The sequence below is a fragment of the Pseudophryne corroboree genome, chromosome 4 (assembly GCF_028390025.1).
Source record: "Pseudophryne corroboree isolate aPseCor3 chromosome 4, aPseCor3.hap2, whole genome shotgun sequence".
In the NCBI taxonomy this organism is placed as follows: Eukaryota; Metazoa; Chordata; class Amphibia; order Anura; family Myobatrachidae; genus Pseudophryne; species Pseudophryne corroboree.
In genome coordinates this window covers 180,762,065-180,781,550 of record NC_086447.1, presented here as the reverse complement: position 1 = coordinate 180,781,550, position 19,486 = coordinate 180,762,065, and the positions used below count along the sequence as shown (strand labels likewise).

Genomic DNA, 19,486 nt, shown 5'->3' with positions numbered 1-19,486 from the left:
CAGGACATGCACACTTTAACAAACCCATCATTTCAGCGACAGGGTCTGCCACACAACTGTGACTGAAATTACTGGTTGGTTTGGGCCCCCACCAAAAAAGAAGCAATCAATCTCTCCTTGCACAAACTGGCTCTACAGAGGCAAGATGTCCACCTCCTCCTCATCGTCCGATTCCTCACCCCTTTCACTGTGTACATCCCCCTCCTCACAGATTATTAATTCGTCCCCACTGGAATCCACCATCTCAGGTCTCTGTGTACTTTCTGGAGGCAATTGCTGGTGAATGTCTCCACGGAGGAATTGATTATAATTAATTTTGATGAACATCATCTTCTCCACATTTTCTGGAAGAAACCTCGTACGCCGATTGCTGACAAGGTGAGCGGCTGCACTAAACACTCTTTCGGAGTACACACTGGAGGGGGGGGTGGGGGGGTGGGAGGCAACTTAGGTAAAATAAAGCCAGTTTGTGCAAGGGCCTCCAAATTGCCTCTTTTTCCTGCCAGTATACGTACGGACTGTCTGACGTGCCTACTTGGATGCGGTCACTCATATAATCCTCCACCATTCTTTCAATGGTGACAGAATCATATGCAGTGACAGTAGACGACATGTCAGTAATCGTACGCAGGTCCTTCAGTCCGGACCAGATGTCAGCACTCGCTCCAGACTGCCCTGCATCACCGCCAGCGGGTGGGCTCGGAATTCTTAGCCTTTTCCTCGCACCCCCGTTGCGGAAGAATGTGAAGGAGGAGATGTTGACGGGTCACGTTCCGCTTGACTTGACAATTTTCTCACCAGCAGGTCTTTGAACCTCTGCAGACTTGTGTCTGCCGGAAAGAGAGATACAACGTAGGTTTTAAATCTAGGACCGAGCACGGTGGCCAAAATGTAGTGCTCTGATTTCAACAGATTAACCACCCATGCATCCTGGTTAAGCGAATTAAGGGCTCCATCCACAAGTCCCACATGCCTAGCGGAATCGCTCTGTTTTAGCTCCTCCTTCAATGTATCCATCTTCTTCTGCAAAAGCCTGATGAGGGGAATAACCCGACTTAGGCTGGCATTGTCTGAACTGACTTCACGTGTGGCAAGTTCAAAGGGTTGCAGAACCTTGCACAACGTTGAAATCATTCTCCACTGCGCTTGAGTCAAGTGCATTCCCCCTCCTTTGCCTATATCGTAAGCAGATGTATAGGCTTGAATGGCCTTTTGCTGCTCCTCCATCCTCTGAAGCATATAGAGGGTTGAATTCCACCTCGTTACCACCTCTTGCTTCAGATGATGGCAGGGCAGGTTCAGGACTGTTTGCTGGTGCTTCAGTCTTCGGCACGCGGTGGCTGAATGCCGAAAGTGGCCCGCAATTCTTCGGGCCACCGACAGCATCTCTTGCACGCCCCTGTCGTTTTTTAAATAATTCTGCACCACCAAATTCAATGTATGTGCAAAACATGGGACGTGCTGGAATTTGCCCAGATGTAATGCACGCACAATATTGCTGGCGTTGTCCGATGTCACAAATCCCCAGGAGAGTCCAATTGGGGTAAGCCATTCTGCGATGATGTTCCTCAGTTTCCGTAAGAGGTTGTCAGCTGTGTGCCTCTTATGGAAAGCGGTGATACAAAGCGTAGCCTGCCTAGGAACAAGTTGGCGTTTGCGAGATGCTGCTACTGGTGCCACCGCTGCTGTTCTTGCTGCGGGAGGTAATACATCTACCCAGTGGGCTGTCACAGTCATATAGTCCTGAGTCTGCCCTGCTCCACTTGTCCACATGTCCGTGGTTAAGTGGACATTGGGTACAACTGCATTTTTTAGGACACTGGTGACTCTTTTTCTGACGTCTGTGTACATTTTCGGTATCGCCTGCCTAGAGAAATGGAACCTAGATGGTATTTGGTACCGGGGACACAGTACCTCAATCAAGTCTCTAGTTCCCTGTGAATTAACGGTGGATACCGGAAACACGTTTCTCACCACCCAGGCTGCCAAGGCCTGAGTTATCCGCTTTGCAGCAGGATGACTGCTGTGATATTTCATCTTCCTCGCAAAGGACTGTTGGACAGTCAATTGCTTACTGGAAGTAGTACAAGTGGTCTTCCGACTTCCCCTCTGGGATGACGATCGACTCCCAGCAGCAACAACAGCAGCGCCAGCAGCAGTAGACGTTACACTCAAGCATGCATCGGAGGAAACCCCTACTTATTACAGCTTGACAAAGGCAACACACGGCTTGACACCAGTTGTCCGCATTTCTGTTGAAATAATTCCACACCGAAGAGGTGATTTTTTTTGTATTTTGACCAGGCATGTCAATGGCCATATTCGTCCCACGGACAACAGGTGTCTCCCCGGGTGCCTGACTTAAATAAACCACCTCACCATCAGAATCCTCCTTGTCAATTTCCTCCCCAGCAACACCCATATCCTCATCCTGGTGTACTTCAACAGTGACATCTTCAATTTGACTATCAGGAACTGGACTGCGGGTGCTCCTTCCAGCACTTGCAGGGGGCGTGCAAATGGTGGAAGGCGCAACCTCTTGCCGTCCAGTGTTGGGAAGGTCAGGCATCACAACCGACACAATTGGACTCTCCTTGGGGATTTGTGATTTAGAAGAACGCATAGTTCTTTGCTGTGCTTTTGCCATCTTAACTCTTAAGTTTTCTAGCAGGAGGAGGAGTGCTTCCATCCTCAGGTGAAGCTGAACCACTAGCCTTGAACATAGGCCAGGGCCTCACCCGTTCCTTGCCACTCCGTGTCGTAAATGGCACATTGGCAAGTTTACGCTTCTCCTCAGACGATTTTGATTTAGATTTTTGGGTCATTTTACTGAGCTTTATTTTTTTGGATTTTACATGCTCTCTACTGTGACATTGGGCATCGGCCTTGGCAGACGACGTTGATGGCATTTCATCATCTCGGCCATGACTAGTGGCAGCAGCTTCAGCACGAGGTGGAAGTGGATCTTGATCTTTCCCTATTTTACCCTCCACATTTTTGTTCTCCATTTTTTAATGTGTGGAATTATATGCCAGTAATATATCAATAGCAAAGGCCTACTACTATATATACTGCGCACAACTGAAATACACCACAGGTATGGATGGATAGTATACTTGACGACACAGAGGTAGGTAGAGCAGTGGCCCTCTGTACCGTACTGCTATATAGTATATACTGTTGGTCAGCAAACTGTGCAAAACTGAAATGCACCACAGGTATGGATGGATAGTATACTTGACGACACAGAGGTAGGTAGAGCAGTGGCCCTCTGTACCGTACTGCTATATAGTATATACTGTTGGTCAGCAAACTGTGCAAAACTGAAATGCACCACAGGTATGGATGGATAGTATACTTGACAACACAGAGGTAGGTAGAGCAGTGGCCTTCTGTACCGTACTGCTATATAGTATATACTGGTGGTCAGCAAACTGTGCAAAACTGAAATGCACCACAGGTATGGATGGATAGTATACTTGACGACACAGAGGTAGGTAGAGCAGTGGCCTACTGTACCGTACTGCTATATATTATATACTGGTGGTCAGCAAACTGTGCAAAACTGAAATGCACCACAGGTATGGATGGATAGTATACTTGACGACACAGAGGTTGGTAGAGCAGTGGACTACTGTACCGTACTGCTATATATATATATATATATATATATATATAGTTATACTGGTGGTCACAAACTGTGCAAAACTGAAATGCACCACAGGTATGAATAGATAGTATACTTGACGACACAGAGGTAGGTAGAGCAGTGGCCTTCTGTACCGTACTGCTATATAGTATATACTGGTGGTCAGCAAACTGTGCAAAACTGAAATGCACCACAGGTATGGATGGATAGTATACTTGATGACACAGAGGTAGGTAGAGCAGTGGACTATTGTACCATACTGCTATATATATATATAGTTATACTGGTGGTCAGCAAACTGTGCAAAACTGAAATGCACCACAGGTATGGATGGATAGTATACTTGACGACACAGAGGTAGGTAGAGCAGTGGCCTTCTGTACCGTACTGCTATATAGTATATACTGGTGGTCAGCAAACTGTGCAAAACTGAAATGCACCACAGGTATGGATGGATAGTATACTTGACGACACAGAGGTAGGTAGAGCAGTGGCCTACTGTACCGTACTGCTATATATTATATACTGGTGGTCAGCAAACTGTGCAAAACTGAAATACACCACAGGTATGGATGGATAGTATACTGGACGACACAGAGGTAGGTAGAGCAGTGGCCTACTGTACCGTACTGCTATATATTATATACTGATGGTCAGCAAACTGTGCAAAACTGAAATGCACCACAGGTATGGATGGATAGTATACTTGACGACACAGAGGTAGGTAGAGCAGTGGACTACTGTACCGTACTGCTATATATATAGTTATACTGGTGGTCAGCAAACTGTGCAAAACTGAAATGCACCACAGGTATGGATGGATAGTATACTTGACGACACAGAGGTAGGTAGAGCAGTGGCCTTCTGTACCGTACTGCTATATAGTATATACTGGTGGTCAGCAAACTGTGCAAAACTGAAATGCACCACAGGTATGGATGGATAGTATACTTGACAACACAGAGGTAGGTAGAGCAGTGGCCTTCTGTACCGTACTGCTATATAGTATATACTGGTGGTCAGCAAACTGTGCAAAACTGAAATGCACCACAGGTATGGATGGATAGTATACTTGACGACACAGAGGTAGGTAGAGCAGTGGCCTTCTGTACCGTACTGCTATATAGTATATACTGGTGGTCAAAAACTGTGCAAAACTGAAATGCACCACAGGTATTGATGGATAGTATACTTGACGACACAGAGGTAGGTAGAGCAGTGGCCTTCTGTACCGTACTGCTATATAGTATATACTGGTTGTCAGCAAACTGTGCAAAACTGAAATGCACCACAGGTATGGATGGATAGTATACTTGACGACACAGAGGTAGGTAGAGCAGTGGACTACTGTACCGTACTGCTATATATATATATATATAGTTATACTGGTGGTCAGCAAAATTCTGCACTGTCCTCCTACTATGTACTACAATGCAGCACAGATATGGAGCGTTTTTCAGGCAGAGAACGTATAATACTGGTGATCACTGGTCACTGGTCAGCAAAACTCTGCACTGTCCTCCTACTATATAATACTGCTGGTCCCCAGTCCCCACAATAAAGCAATTAGCACACTGAGCACAGATATTTGCAGCACACTGAGCACAGTCAGATATGGAGTGTTTTTCAGGCAGAGAACGTAGGGGGTAATTCCAAGTTGATCGCAGCAGGAAATTTTTTAGCAGTTGGGCAAAACCATGTGCACTGCAGGGGGGGCAGATATAACATTTGCAGAGAGAGTTAGTTTTGGGTGGGTTATTTTGTTTCTGTGCAGGGTAAATACTGGCTGCTTTATTTTTACACTGCAATTTAGATTGCAGATTGAACACACCACACCCAAATCTAACTCTCTCTGCACATGTTATATCTGCCTCCCCTGCAGTGCACATGGTTTTGCCCAATTGCTAACAAAGATCCTGCTGCGATCAACTCAGAATTACCCCCGTAGATATCTGCACTTGCAGCACACTGAGCACAGATATTTGCAGCACACTGAGCTAATATTTGCAGCACAATTTGCAGCCCACTGAACACAGAAACTGAGAGGACGCCAGCCACGTCCTCTCACGATTATCTCCAATGAACGAGTGAAAAATGGCGGCGACCGCGGGATGATGACGTTTGGGCACGCTCGGGTTAACCGACCAAGGCGGGAGGATCCGAGTCTGCCTTGGACCCGTGTAAAATGGGTGAAGTTCGGGGGGGGTTCGGATCCAGAGGATCCGAACCCGCTCATCACTAATATATAAAATAAGAATTTACTCACCGGTAATTCTATTTCTCGTAGTCCGTAGTGGATGCTGGGACTCCGTAAGGACCATGGGGAATAGCGGCTCCGCAGGAGACTGGGCACAACTAAAAGAAAGCTTTAGACTACTGGTGTGCACTGGCTCCTCCCACTATGACCCTCCTCAGGACTTCAGTTAGGATACTGTGCCCGGAAGAGCTGACACAATAAGGAAGGATTTTGAATCCCGGGTAAGACTCATACCAGCCACACCAATCACACCGTATAACTCGTGATACAATACCCAGTTAACAGCATGATAAGAACTGAGCCTCTCAACAGATGGATCAACAATAACCCTTTAGTTAAACAATAACTATATACAAGTATTGCAGACAATCCGCACTTGGGATGGGCGCCCAGCATCCACTACGGACTACGAGAAATAGAATTACCGGTGAGTAAATTCTTATTTTCTCTGACGGCCTAAGTGGATGCTGGGACTCCGTAAGGACCATGGGGATTATACCAAAGCTCCCAAACGGGCGGGAGAGTGCGGATGACTCTGCAGCACCGAATGGGCAAACTCTAGGTCCTCCTCAGCCAGGGTGTCAAACTTGTAGAATTTAGCAAATGTGTTTGACCCCGACCAAGTAGCTGCTCGGCAAAGTTGTAGAGCCGAGACCCCTCGGGCAGCCGCCCAAGAAGAGCCCACCTTCCTCGTGGAATGGGCTTTCACTGATTTAGGATGCGGCAGTCCAGCCGCAGAATGTGCAAGCTGAATCGTACTACAGATCCAGCGAGCAATAGTCTGCTTTGAAGCAGGTGCACCCAACTTGTTGGGCGCATACAGGATAAATAGCGAGTCAGTCTTTCTGACGCCAGCTGTCCTGGAAACATAAATTTTCAGGGCCCTGACTACGTCCAACAACTTGGAAGCCTCCAAGTCTTTAGTAGCGGCAGGCACCACGATAGGTTGGTTCAGATGAAAGGCTGATACCACCTTAGGGAGAAATTGGGGACGAGTCCTTAATTCTGCCCTATCCATATGGAAAATCAGATAAGGGCTTTTACATGACAAAGCCGCCAATTCTGATACACGCCTGGCCGAAGCCAAGGCCAACAACATGACCACTTTCCACGTGAGATACTTCAATTCCACGGTTTTAAGTGGCTCAAACCAATGTGACTTTAGGAAATCCAACACCACGTTGAGATCCCAAGGTGCCACTGGAGGCACAAAAGGGGGCTGAATATGCAGCACTCCCTCAACAAAAGTTTGAACTTCAGGTAGTGAAGCCAGTTCTCTCTGGAAGAAAATCGATAGAGCCGAAATCTGGACCTTAATGGAACCCAATTTTAGGCCCATAGTCACCCCTGACTGTAAGAAGTGCAGGAAACGGCCCAGCTGAAATTCTTCCGTTGGGGCCTTCCTGGCCTCACACCACGCAACATATTTTCGCCATATGCGATGATAATGGTTTGCGGTTACTTCTTTCCTAGCTTTAATCAGCGTAGGAATGACTTCCTCTGGAATGCCCTTTTCCTTCAGGATCCGGTGTTCAACCGCCATGCCGTCAAAGCAGCCGCGGTAAGTCTTGGAACAGACAGGGCCCCTGCTGCAGCAGGTCCTGTCTGAGCGGCAGAGGCCATGGGTCCTCTGAGATCATTTCTTGAAGTTCTGGGTACCAAGCTCTTCTTGGCCAATCCGGAACAATGAGTATAGTTCTTACTCCTCTTCTCCTTATTATCCTCAGCACCTTTGGTATGAGAGGAAGAGGAGGGAACACATAAACCGACCGGTACACCCACGGTGTCACTAGAGCGTCCATAGCTATCGCCTGCGGGTCCCATGACCTGGCGCAATATCTTTCTAGCTTTTTGTTTAGGCGGGACGCCATCATGTCCACCTGTGGCCTTTCCCAACGGTTTACAATCAGTTGGAAGACTTCTGGATGAAGTCCCCACTCTCCCGGGTGGAGGTCGTGCCTGCTGAGGAAGTCTGCTTCCCAGTTGTCCACTCCCGGAATGAACACTGCTGACAGTGCTAACACGTGATTTTCCGCCCATTGGAGAATCCTTGTGGCTTCTGCCATCGCCGTCCTGCTTCTCGTGCCGCCCTGTCGGTTTACATGGGCGACCGCCGTGATGTTGTCTGACTGGATCAGTACCGGCTGGTTTTGAAGCAGGGGTTTTGCCTGACTTAGGGCATTGTAAATGGCCCTCAGTTCCAGAATATTTATGTGTAGGGAAGTCTCCTGACTTGACCATAGTCCTTGGAAGTTTCTTCCCTGTGTGACTGCCCCCCAGCCTCGAAGGCTGGCATCCGTGGTCACCAGGACCCAGTCCTGTATGCCGAATCTGCGGCCCTCTTGAAGATGAGCACTCTGCAGCCACCACAGCAGAGACACCCTGGTCCTTGGAGACAGGGTTATCAGTTGATGCATCTGAAGATGCGATCCGGACCATTTGTCCAACAGGTCCCACTGAAAGGTTCTTGCATGAAACCTGCCGAATGGAATTGCTTCGTAGGAAGCTACCATCTTTCCCAGGATCCGCGTGCAGTGATGCACCGACACCTGTTTTGGTTTTAGGAGGCCTCTGACTAGAGATGACAGCTCCTTGGCCTTCTCCTCCGGGAGAAACACTTTTTTCTGTTCTGTGTCCAGAACCATCCCCAGGAACAGTAGACGTGTCGTAGGGACCAGCTGTGACTTTGGAATATTTAGAATCCAGCCGTGCTGTTGTAGCACCTCCCGAGATAGTGCTACCCCGACCAACAACTGCTCCCTGGACCTCGCCTTTATCAGGAGATCGTCCAAGTACGGGATAATTAAAACTCCCTTCTTTCGAAGGAGTATCATCATTTCGGCCATTACCTTGGTAAAGACCCTCGGAGCCGTGGATAGACCGAACGGCAACGTCTGGAATTGGTAATGACAATCCTGTACCACAAATCTGAGGTACTCCTGGTGAGGATGGTAAATGGGGACATGCAGGTAAGCATCCTTGATGTCCAGTGATACCATGTAATCTCCCTCGTCCAGGCTTGCAATAACCGCCCTGAGCGATTCCATCTTGAACTTGAATTTTTTTTTTTATATATGTGTTCAAGGATTTCAAATTTAAAATGGGTCTCACCGAACCGTCCGGTTTCGGTACCACAAACATTGTGGAATAGTAACCCCGTCCTTGTTGAAGTAGGGGCACCTTTACTATCACCTGCTGGGAATACAGCTTGTGAATTGCCTCTATCACTGCCTCCCTGCCTGAGGGAGTTGTTGGCAAGGCAGATTTGAGGAAACGGCGGGGGGGAGACGTCTCGAATTCCAGCTTGTACCCCTGAGATACTACTTGAAAGATCCAGGGATCCACCCGTGAGCGAGCCCACTGACCGCTGAAATTTTTGAGACGGGCCCCCACCGTACCTGGCTCCGCCTGTGGAGCCCCAGCGTCATGCGGCGGACTTAGAGGAAGCGGGGGAGGACTTTTGCTCCTGGGAACTGGCTGTATGCTGCAGCTTTTTTCCTCTACCTCTGCCTCTGGGCAGAAAGGACGCGCCTTTAACCCGCTTGCCCTTATGGGGCCGAAAGGACTATACCTGATAATACGGTGCTTTCTTTGGCTGTGAGGGAACATGGGGTAAAAATGCAGATTTCCCAGCAGTTGCTGTGGAAACTAGGTCCGAGAGACCATCCCCGAACAACTCCTCACCTTTAGAAGGCAAAACTTCCATGTGCCTTTTTGAGTCTGCATCACCTGTCCACTGCCGAGTCCATAACCCTCTCCTGGCAGAAATGGACATTGCACTTATTTTAGATGCCAGCCGGCAAATATCCCTCTGTGCATCTCTCATGTATAAGACTGCGTCTTTAATATGCTCTACGGTTAGCAATATAGTGTCCCTGTCTAGGGTATCAATATTTTCCTACAGGGAATCTGACCACGCAGCTGCAGCACTGCACATCCATGCTGAAGCAATAGCTGGTCTCAGTATAATACCTGTGTGTGTATATACAGACTTCAGGATAGCCTCCTGCTTTCTATCAGCAGGTTCCTTTAAGGCGGCCGTATCCGGAGACGGTAGTGCCACCTTCTTTGACAAGCGTGTGAGCGCTTTATCCACCCTAGGGGATGTTTCCCAACGTGACCTATCCTCTGGCGGGAAAGGGTACGCCATTAGGAACCTTTTAGAAATTATTAGTTTCTTATCGGGGGAAGCCCACGCTTCTTCACACACTTCATTTAATTCCTCAGATGGAGGAAAAACTACTGGTAGTTTTTTCTCTCCAAACATAATACCCTTTTTTGTGGTACCGGGGGTAACATCAGAAATGTGCAACACATTTTTCATTGCCTCAATCATGTAACGTGTGGCCCTATTGGAAGTTACATTAGTCTCATCGTCGTCGACACTGGAGTCAGTATCCGTGTCGACATCTGTGTCTGCCATCTGAGGTAGCGGGCGTTTTAGAGCCCCTGATGGCTTTTGAGACGCCTGGGCAGGCACAGGCTGAGAAGCCGGCTGTCCCATATTTGGTATGTCGTCAAACCTTTTATGCAAGGAGTCGACACTGTCACGTAGTTCCTTCCACATAACCATCCACTCAGGTGTCGGCCCCGCAGGGGGTGACATCACATTTATAGGCATCTGCTCCGCCTCCACATAAGCCTCCTCATCAAACATGTCGACACAGCCGTACCGACACACCGCATACACACAGGGAATGCTCTGACAGAGGACAGGACCCCACAAAGCCTTTTGGGGAGACAGAGAGAGAGTATGCCAGCACACACCAGAGCGCTATATAACACAGGGATCCCACTATAAATGAGTGTTTTTTCCCTTATAGCTGCTTATATTATATATACTGCGCCTAAATTTAGTGCCCCCCCTCTCTTTTTTACCCTTATGTAGCTTGACACTTCAGGGGAGAGCCAGGGAGCGTCCTTCCAGCGGAGCTGTGAGGGAAAAATGGCGCCAGTGTGCTGAGGGAGATGGCCCCGCCCCTTTTCCGGCGGACTTCTCCCGCTTTTTCTGGAATTCTGGCAGGGGTATTTTTACACCTATATAGCCTTCCTGACTATATATGGTGTAGATTTGCCAGCCAAGGTGTATTATATTGCCCTCAGGGCGCCCCCTTCCCCAGCGCCCTGCACCCATCAGTGACCGGAGTGTGAGGTGTGCATGAGGAGCAATGGCGCACAGCTGCAGTGCTGTGCGCTACCTTGTTGAAGACAGAAGTCTTCTGCCGACGATTTTCCGGAACACTTCTTGCTTCTGGCTCTATAAGGGGGCCGGCGGCGCGGCTCCGGGACCGAACGATCGAGGTCGGGTCCTGTGTTCGATCCCTCTGGAGCTAATGGTGTCCAGTAGCCTAAGAAGCCCAAACTACCTCCAGTCAGGTAGGTTCGCTTCTTCTCCCCTTAGTCCCTCGCTGCAGTGAGTCTGTTGCCAGCAGATCTCACTGTAAAATAAAAAACCTAAATATACTTTCTTTCTAGGAGCTCAGGAGAGCCCCTAGTGTGCATCCAGCTCAGCCGGGCACAAGATTCTAACTGAAGTCTGGAGGAGGGTCATAGTGGGAGGAGCCAGTGCACACCAGTAGTCTAAAGCTTTCTTTTAGTTGTGCCCAGTGTACTGCGGAGCCGCTATTCCCCATGGTCCTTACGGAGTCCCAGCATCCACTTAGGACGTCAGAGAATATATATATATATATATATATACACACATACACACACACACACACACACACACACACACACACACACACTAGGTGAGCTGGCACCTGAGGGTTGAGTCAACACCCTGTGTTACAAATAGTGATGTGCACCGGAAATTTTTCGGGTTTTGTGTTTTGGTTTTGGTTCCGCGGCCGTGTTTTGGATTCGGACGCGTTTTGGTAAAACCTCCCTGAAAATTTTTTGTCGGATTCGGGTGTGTTTTGGATTCGGGTGTTTTTTTTACAAAAAACCCTCAAAAACAGCTTAAATCATAGAATTTGGGGGTCATTTTGATCCCATAGTATTATTAACCTCAATAACCATAATTTACACTCATTTTCAGTCTATTCTGAACACCTCACAATATTATTTTTAGTCCTAAAATTTGCACCGAGGTCACTGGATGGCTAAGCTAAGCGACACAAGTGGCCAACACAAACACCTGGCCCATCTAGGAGTGGCACTGCAGTGTCAGGCAGGATGGCACTTCAAAAAAATAGTCCCCAAACAGCACATGATACAAAGAAAAAAAGAGGCGCACCAAGGTCGATGTGTGACTGAGCTAAGCGACACAAGTGGCCAACACAAACACCTGGCCCATCTAGGAGTGGCACTGCAGTGTCAGGCAGGATGGCACTTCAAAAAAATAGTCCCCAAACAGCACATGATGCAAAGAAAAAAAGAGGCGCAATGAGGTAGCTGTGACTAAGCTAAGCGACCCAAGTGGCCGACACAAACACCTGGCCCATCTAGGAGTGGCACTGCAGTGTCAGACAGGATGGCACTTCAAAAAAATAGTCCCCAAACAGCACATGATGCAAAGAAAAAAAGAGGCGCAATGAGGTAGCTGTGTGACTAAGCTAAGCGACCCAAGTGGCCGACACAAACACCTGGCCCATCTAGGAGTGGCACTGCAGTGTCAGACAGGATGGCACTTCAAAAAAATAGTCCCCAAACAGCACATGATGCAAAGAAAAAAAGAGGCGCACCAAGGTCGCTGTGTGACTAAGCTAAGCGACACAAGTGGCCGACACAAACACCTGGCCCATCTAGAAGTGGCACTGCAGTGTCAGACAGGATGGCACTTCAAAAAAATAGTCCCTAAACAGCACATGATGCAAAGAAAAACAGGCGCAATGAGGTAGCTGTGTGACTAAGCTAAGCGACCCAAGTGGCCGACACAAACACCTGGCCCATCTAGGAGTGGCACTGAGTGTCAGACAGGATGCCACTTCAAAAAAATAGTCCCCAAACAGCACATGATGCAAAGAAAAAAAGAGGCGCACCAAGGTCGCTGTGTGACTGAGCTAAGCGACACAAGTGGCCGACACAAACACCTGGCCCATCTAGAAGTGGCACTGCAGTGTCAGACAGGATGGCACTTCAAAAAAATAGTCCCTAAACAGCACATGATGCAAAGAAAAACAGGCGCAATGAGGTAGCTGTGTGACTAAGCTAAGCGACCCAAGTGGCCGACACAAACACCTGGCCCATCTAGGAGTGGCACTGCAGTGTCAGGCAGGATGGCACTTTAAAAAAATTGTCCCCAAACAGCACATGATGCAAAGAAAAAAAGAGGCGCACCAAGGTCGCTGTGTGACTAAGCTAAGCGACACAAGTGGCCGACACAAACACCTGGCCCATCTAGGAGTGGCACTGCAGTGTCAGGCAGGATGGCACTTCAAAAAAATTGTCCCCAAACAGCACATGATGCAAAGAAAAAAAGAGGAGCACCAAGGTCGCTGTGTGACTAAGCTAAGCGACACAAGTGGCCGACACAAACACCTGGCCCATCTAGGAGTGGCACTGCAGTGTCAGGCAGGATGGCACTTCAAAAAAATTGTCCCCAAACAGCACATGATGCAAAGAAAATAAGAGGCGCACCAAGGTCGCTGTGTGACTAAGCTAAGCGACACAAGTGGCCGACACAAACACCTGGCCCATCTAGGAGTGGCACTGCAGTGTCAGGCAGGATGGCACTTCAAAAAAATTGTCCCCAAACAGCACATGATGCAAAGAAAATAAGAGGCGCACCAAGGTCGCTGTGTGACTAAGCTAAGCGACACAAGTGGCCGACACAAACACCTGGCCCATCTAGGAGTGGCACTGCAGTGTCAGGCAGGATGGCACTTCAAAAAAATTGTCCCCAAACAGCACATGATGCAAAGAAAATAAGAGGCGCACCAAGGTCGCTGTGTGACTAAGCGAAGCGACCCAAGTGGCCGACACAAATACCTGGCCCATCTAGGAGTGGCACTGCAGTTTTCTAGCGAGAGGATGAGTGCTTCCATCCTCATGTGAATCTGAACCACTAGCCATGAACATAGGCCAAGGCCTCAGCCGTTCCTTGCCACTCCGTGTCGTAAATGGCATATTGGCAAGTTTACGCTTCTCATCAGACGCTTTTAATTTTGATTTTTGGGTCATTTAACTGAACTTTTGTTTTTTGGATTTTACATGCTCTCTACTATGACCCCAAGAACATCATGACTGCCCCCAAGACTACCCCTCAAGCTGAGCAGGGAACTGAGGGGCGTGCGCATCAGGACCAGATTTTGCTGGGTCAGTTCCATTGGACATTAGTGTGCTGTGCACTCCACATTCTTACACCCACCCGCACTGCTCCCCACACTCTCACACACACCCGCACTGCTCTCATGAGACCAGGACATTTATCATTTTCAAAAATTAATGTTTTCCTGCAAATGTGTCTTTCTCTTCTTTCTTCTTACAGGGTACTTTCCCCCCCACTGTGTGCTATTCCTGTAATGTGTACCTCCATTGGTTGCACACCCTGCCAGCAGTAACCTACACAGTGCGCCTCACATGGCTGCCTCGGATGGTTCCTCCATGGGCAGGGTGTGCTTCATTTGGATCTTTCCATGCAGGGTATAGCATACTCCTACACTCGTGTCACTTTTCCCGTGAATGCATTTGGCCCTTGTATGGCTCATCTCCCACTGTGTAACCTTCGTAGTGCGCCCAACATGGCTGCCTTATCTGGTAAACTTGTGGATGGGATGAAAAATACATGGACCTGATGGTTTTACTGGAACCCTACTCTGAACCTAAGGACTCTGCAATCTCCCCGTTTTGTGTTCTCTTCTAGGGGTGGACTATTCCACCCTGGGTAATCCTACGCAGAGCGCCTAAGATGGCTGCCGCACCTGGTACCTTGTGAGGGTGGAATACACAACCCCTGGAGGTTATTACCCAAAATGCTTACACCAACCCTGCATTATGCTTTCTGTCTTTATTGTCTGTGTGGTTTATCTTTTGATGTAATACTTAAATCTTCTGTATTATGTGCATTGTTTGAGTTCTAGTTGGCGCCGCGGATGGCTGCCTTGGTGCTGCTCTGCCAAGCAGCCTTTGTGTTTAGTCCTACATGTATAATATGTCTAATATGTTGAGTCTATTGTACAGTTGCAATGTGCAGTATCAACTCATACGTGTAATGTGTGTAATGTATGCTATGTTCTTCCCCCTTCGTATGCTATGCATTCCCCCTTCATGTTGCTGCTTGGCGATGCATTGTACCACAAAGAATTCCTAGTGTACGTGAGTACACCTGGCCAATAAAGCTGATTCTGATTCTGACATTGGGCATCGGCCTTGGCAGACGACGTTGATGGCATTTCATCATCTCGGCCATGACTAGTGGCAGCAGCTTCAGCACGAGGTGGAAGTGGATCTTGATCTTTCCCTATTTTAACCTCCACATTTTTGTTCTCCATTTTTTAAGGTGTGGAATTATATGCCAGTATCAATAGCAATGGCCTACTACTATATATACTGCGCACAACTGAAATGCACCACAGGTATGGATGGATAGTATACTTGACGACACAGAGGTAGGTAGAGCAGTGGCCTTCCGTACCGTACTGCTATATATACTGGTGGTCACTGTCAGCAAACTGCAAAACTAAAATGCACCACAGGTATAGAATCTAGATGGATAGTATACTTGACGACACAGAGGTAGGTAGAGCAGTGTCCTTCCGTACCGTACTGCTATATATACTGGTGGTCACTGTCAGCAAGCTGCAAAACTAAAATGCACCACAGGTATAGAATCTAGATGGATAGTATACTTGACGACACAGAGGTAGGTAGAGCAGTGGCCTTCCGTACCGTACTGCTATATATACTGGTGGTCACTGTCAGCAAAACTCTGCACTGTACTCCTATATAATACTGCTGGTCCCCAGTCCCCACAATAAAGCAGTGTGAGCACAGATATATGCAGCACATTGAGCACAGATATAGAGCGTTTTTCAGGCAGACAACGTATAATACTGGTGGTCACTGGTCAGCAAAACTCTGCACTGTACTCCTCCTATATAATACTGCTGGTCCCCAGTCCCCACAATAAAGCAGTGTGAGCACAGATATATGCAGCACACTGAGCACAGATATGGAGCGTTTTTCAGGCAGACAACGTATAATACTGGTGGTCACTGGTCAGCAAAACTCTGCACTGTACTCCTCCTATATAATACTGCTGGTCCCCAGTCCCCACAATAAAGCAGTGTGAGCACAGATATATGCAGCACACTGAGCACAGATATGGAGCGTTTTTCAGGCAGACAACGTATAATACTGGTGGTCACTGGTCAGCAAAACTCTGCACTGTACTCCTCCTATGTTTCTATAAAGGGTTGAGATTGCCTAAAGGATAAAATAAAAAAGGGGCAGACTAGATGGGCCAAGTGGTTCTCATCTGCCGTCAAATTCTATGTTTCCTATATAATACTGCTGGTCCCCAGTCCCCACTATAAAGCAGTGTGAGCACAGATATATGCAGCACACTGAGCACAGATATGGAGCGTTTTTCAGGCAGAGAACGGATAAAACTGGTGGTCACTGATCAGCAAAACTCTGCACTGTACTCCTCCTATATAATACAGCTGCTCCCCAGTCCCCACAATTAAGCAATAAGCACAAATATTTGCATCAACATTAATAAACGGAGAGGACGCCAGCCACGTCCTCTCCCTAACATTTCCAATGCACGAGTGAAAATGGCGGCAACGCGCGGCTGCTTATATAGAATCCGAATCTCGCGAGAATCCGACAGCGGGATGACGTTCGGGCGCGCTCGGGTTAACCGAGCCATACGGGAGAATCCGAGTATGCCTCGGACCCGTGTAAAATGGGTGAAGTTCGGGGGGGTTCGGTTTCCGAGGAACCGAACCCGCTCATCACTAGTTACAAAAGGCACTTATGATTCACACCTTTAAGAGTCAAAACATGGTGGCAACATGTTCCATCATAAAATTTATTGTATATACATAAAAACAAATTCAAAGTCCATGGTTCATTTATAAAAGGAGTTTTAAGTCGCTCCACACTTAGTGTATTTCCGTTTAAGATGTCGAAGACAATGGTAGGTGAATCTCTACAGTCTCCTCTTTTTCCTCAATATATATTCAGAGGTGACATCATAAAGGAAGAACAAGAATACCCAACCCGTTTCGTCTTATTATAAGACTTCATCAGGGGTACATAATAACTGTATGGTAAGAATTATCAAAAATAAGCGTATATGGCTACCCGACACAGCGATATAAAAAACCCTTAGTATCAGAGGGGCTTTCTATTTGAGTCGTCCGCCAATCCTCATGAGTCGACTACTTGAAAGTGAAATCTAGATACTCAGGTGTAGTAGGAATTCACTTAGGTGAGAACCTTTAGTGGATCAGCAGTCAGTGCATCATCGCTTCGGGGTCGCAGCCCCGTCGTTCATCCTGACGACGGGGCTGCGACACCGAAACGTTGATGATGCACTGACATTAAATTCTGCACTTTATTGCATAGAAACTAAGTCTCGCTTTTACTATGCAGAAACTTGGCAGGACTGTACTACAGATAGTAGTAGGTTTCATCCAATGGTGTCTTCCTCAGTTTGCACTTTGCAGCATACAGTCACACACAGCCTGGATTTAACCGGTGGGATCCAGCGGGGGGGGGGAGCTTACAGCATTTCCCCTCGGAACAAAGGCATTCTGGGAACTGTAGTTCCCCCGAGCTGTCACAGGCACATTAGCTCCTGCTCGTTGCCCCGCCTCTCACACAACATCGCACTCGGCTCCCCACACAAGCACATACTCCAGTCCGTCCTATTAACTACCGAAACACTGCTCCGGGCAGCGGCCCCGTTACTGACCTCGCCGCGGCAGACCTGCAGCTGGTAGAAGTCCTTGCTGGGCGCCGGCGCCTGCCCGTTCTCCTCGTACAGAACCACCGGCAATAGAGCCGCCATCTTAGACGCTCGCGCGGTTGCCAGAGAAACCGGGGCGGATCACCCCTTCCCCACAGGGATCCCTGCGCGCAGAGGCGGAGAATCTTCTCCCGAGATCCGTCCGCCTCGCAATACATCCTGAACAATAAGCAGTGGACACATAACACTTCCACCGGGGGACTCGGTCATACGGAGCGGCACACCGTGTTGTTTAACTGCCTACTCGGCAGGGGGGTGACCCTGGCGGAAATAAACCGAGTTGAACCAGCGGATGGGGTTCTGTGGGGACAGCCAACTGTACCCGAAAATCCATTTTGTTAAAGAAACCGACGGTTTATAAAGCGACAAAAAAAATTCCCTCAGCGAGCGGACGGCAGGCTCGCCACTACATCCAGGGAGTAAGTGAGGCGCTATTCACCTCCTTACGGTGGGAGGGGGACACGGCAGCAGTCCCCGGGACCTGCGTTTCCCCTTTTTGTAAAGTAGTCCGCGGAGGGATACCGGCTAGGCCTTGCTCTGACACTATGAAGTAGTTCGGTGTTAGCGGAAAGATCCAGAGAGATAAAATAGTGCGCGGAGGGATCTGGGCCTCGCGTCCTCAGCTGATCGGTGAGAAGCAGGAGCCGGAGAGCAGCGGAGACGCCTGGGGGAGTGCGGCGGAGACAGAGGTATATGGGGCAGTCCTGGGAGGGCCGAACGGGGACCGCTGGTGGCTACATTGAGAGGTAGCTGTGATAATGATAGGAAGTGCACAGACATCCGTGTTATTAGAGGTGAGGGACGCCAGCCTGGCTGATGGGGGTGGGGGGGAATAATAACAACACATGCACACAGTGCACTACAATAGGACACTACTGCTGCTATATACAGAATATACATGTAGATACACAGCTGCCTCTGGGCCTTGTGTTTTTCTCAATGTTATTAGCCTGAGAGCAGGTTAATGCTGGGCCTGGGACTGCAGCTGCTGGAGAACACAGTATCAGAGGCCTATAATTATATATAGTGTGTGTGTGCACACGGAATGCCTCTGTATGGATGTTGCACTAGGATTAATACACAAATCCTATTAGCATGGCCTACACTTAAGATAGTATTTATTTTTACTAGTGATCAGTGTTATTGGGTTGTGTCTGTACATGTACAAGTTTGAGTGTAATCCATTGTTCAGAAAAGGACACTTGTGAATTCTCACTGATTTACTTCCTAGAACAATATATAAATAATGAAAGTGTAGTCAGACCCTGGGTACGGTTTATGAGTTGGCCATTAGGGTTTATTTTCATACTGTGACTATTGCTAGAGCTGGCTGCTTGTACAGGATACTGCATAATGGTTCATAGCTTTACTATTAGAATTTCAATACTTGCATATTGTGTTTTTATTTATTGTCACACTTGAAAACAATGGCACCTCCTATGTGATATAGACCCCCAAGTAGGAGCTTTAAGGGATTTCTAGATCTGTATGGGGAATTGCCCATATTACCCTCACCCACCATGGTCATGTTTATGCATGACATCAATAACAGAATCTCCTTGGGATTTTGATGTGGGCAGTCATAATTTGTTTGCCACATATCCCCCTTATCCTAATCCTGTGCCCCTCTAATGGGCATGTCTGGAGCTAGGTTCTTTGTCAC

At 48.1% G+C, this 19,486-nt stretch overlaps 2 protein-coding genes across 11 annotated transcripts in view; one reads left to right on the top strand and one right to left on the bottom strand.

Moving 5' to 3' along the window:
- FBXO36 (F-box protein 36) overlaps nt 1-17,939 on the bottom strand; it is a 399,365-nt gene extending 381,426 nt beyond the window's left edge. For both annotated transcript variants that reach the window (XM_063915617.1, XM_063915618.1), the window contains exon 1: nt 17,770-17,939. In XM_063915617.1, coding sequence (XP_063771687.1) covers nt 17,770-17,865 — 96 coding nt within the window. In that variant the 5' untranslated portion in view covers nt 17,866-17,939. The remainder of the gene's footprint in view (nt 1-17,769) is intronic.
- TRIP12 (thyroid hormone receptor interactor 12) overlaps nt 1-19,486 on the top strand; it is a 335,873-nt gene that overhangs the window by 17,412 nt on the left and 298,975 nt on the right. For 5 of the 9 annotated variants that reach the window (XM_063915616.1, XM_063915615.1, XM_063915613.1 and 2 more), the window contains exon 1: nt 17,996-18,512. The exons of 1 other annotated variant lie outside the window; for it this stretch is intronic. The gene's annotated coding sequence lies outside the window, so the exon portion shown is untranslated. Of the gene's footprint in view, nt 1-17,994; nt 18,513-18,553; nt 18,618-19,486 lie in introns of those variants that run through there. 3 more of the 9 variants (XM_063915614.1, XM_063915607.1, XM_063915609.1) reach the window with 2 other exon arrangements.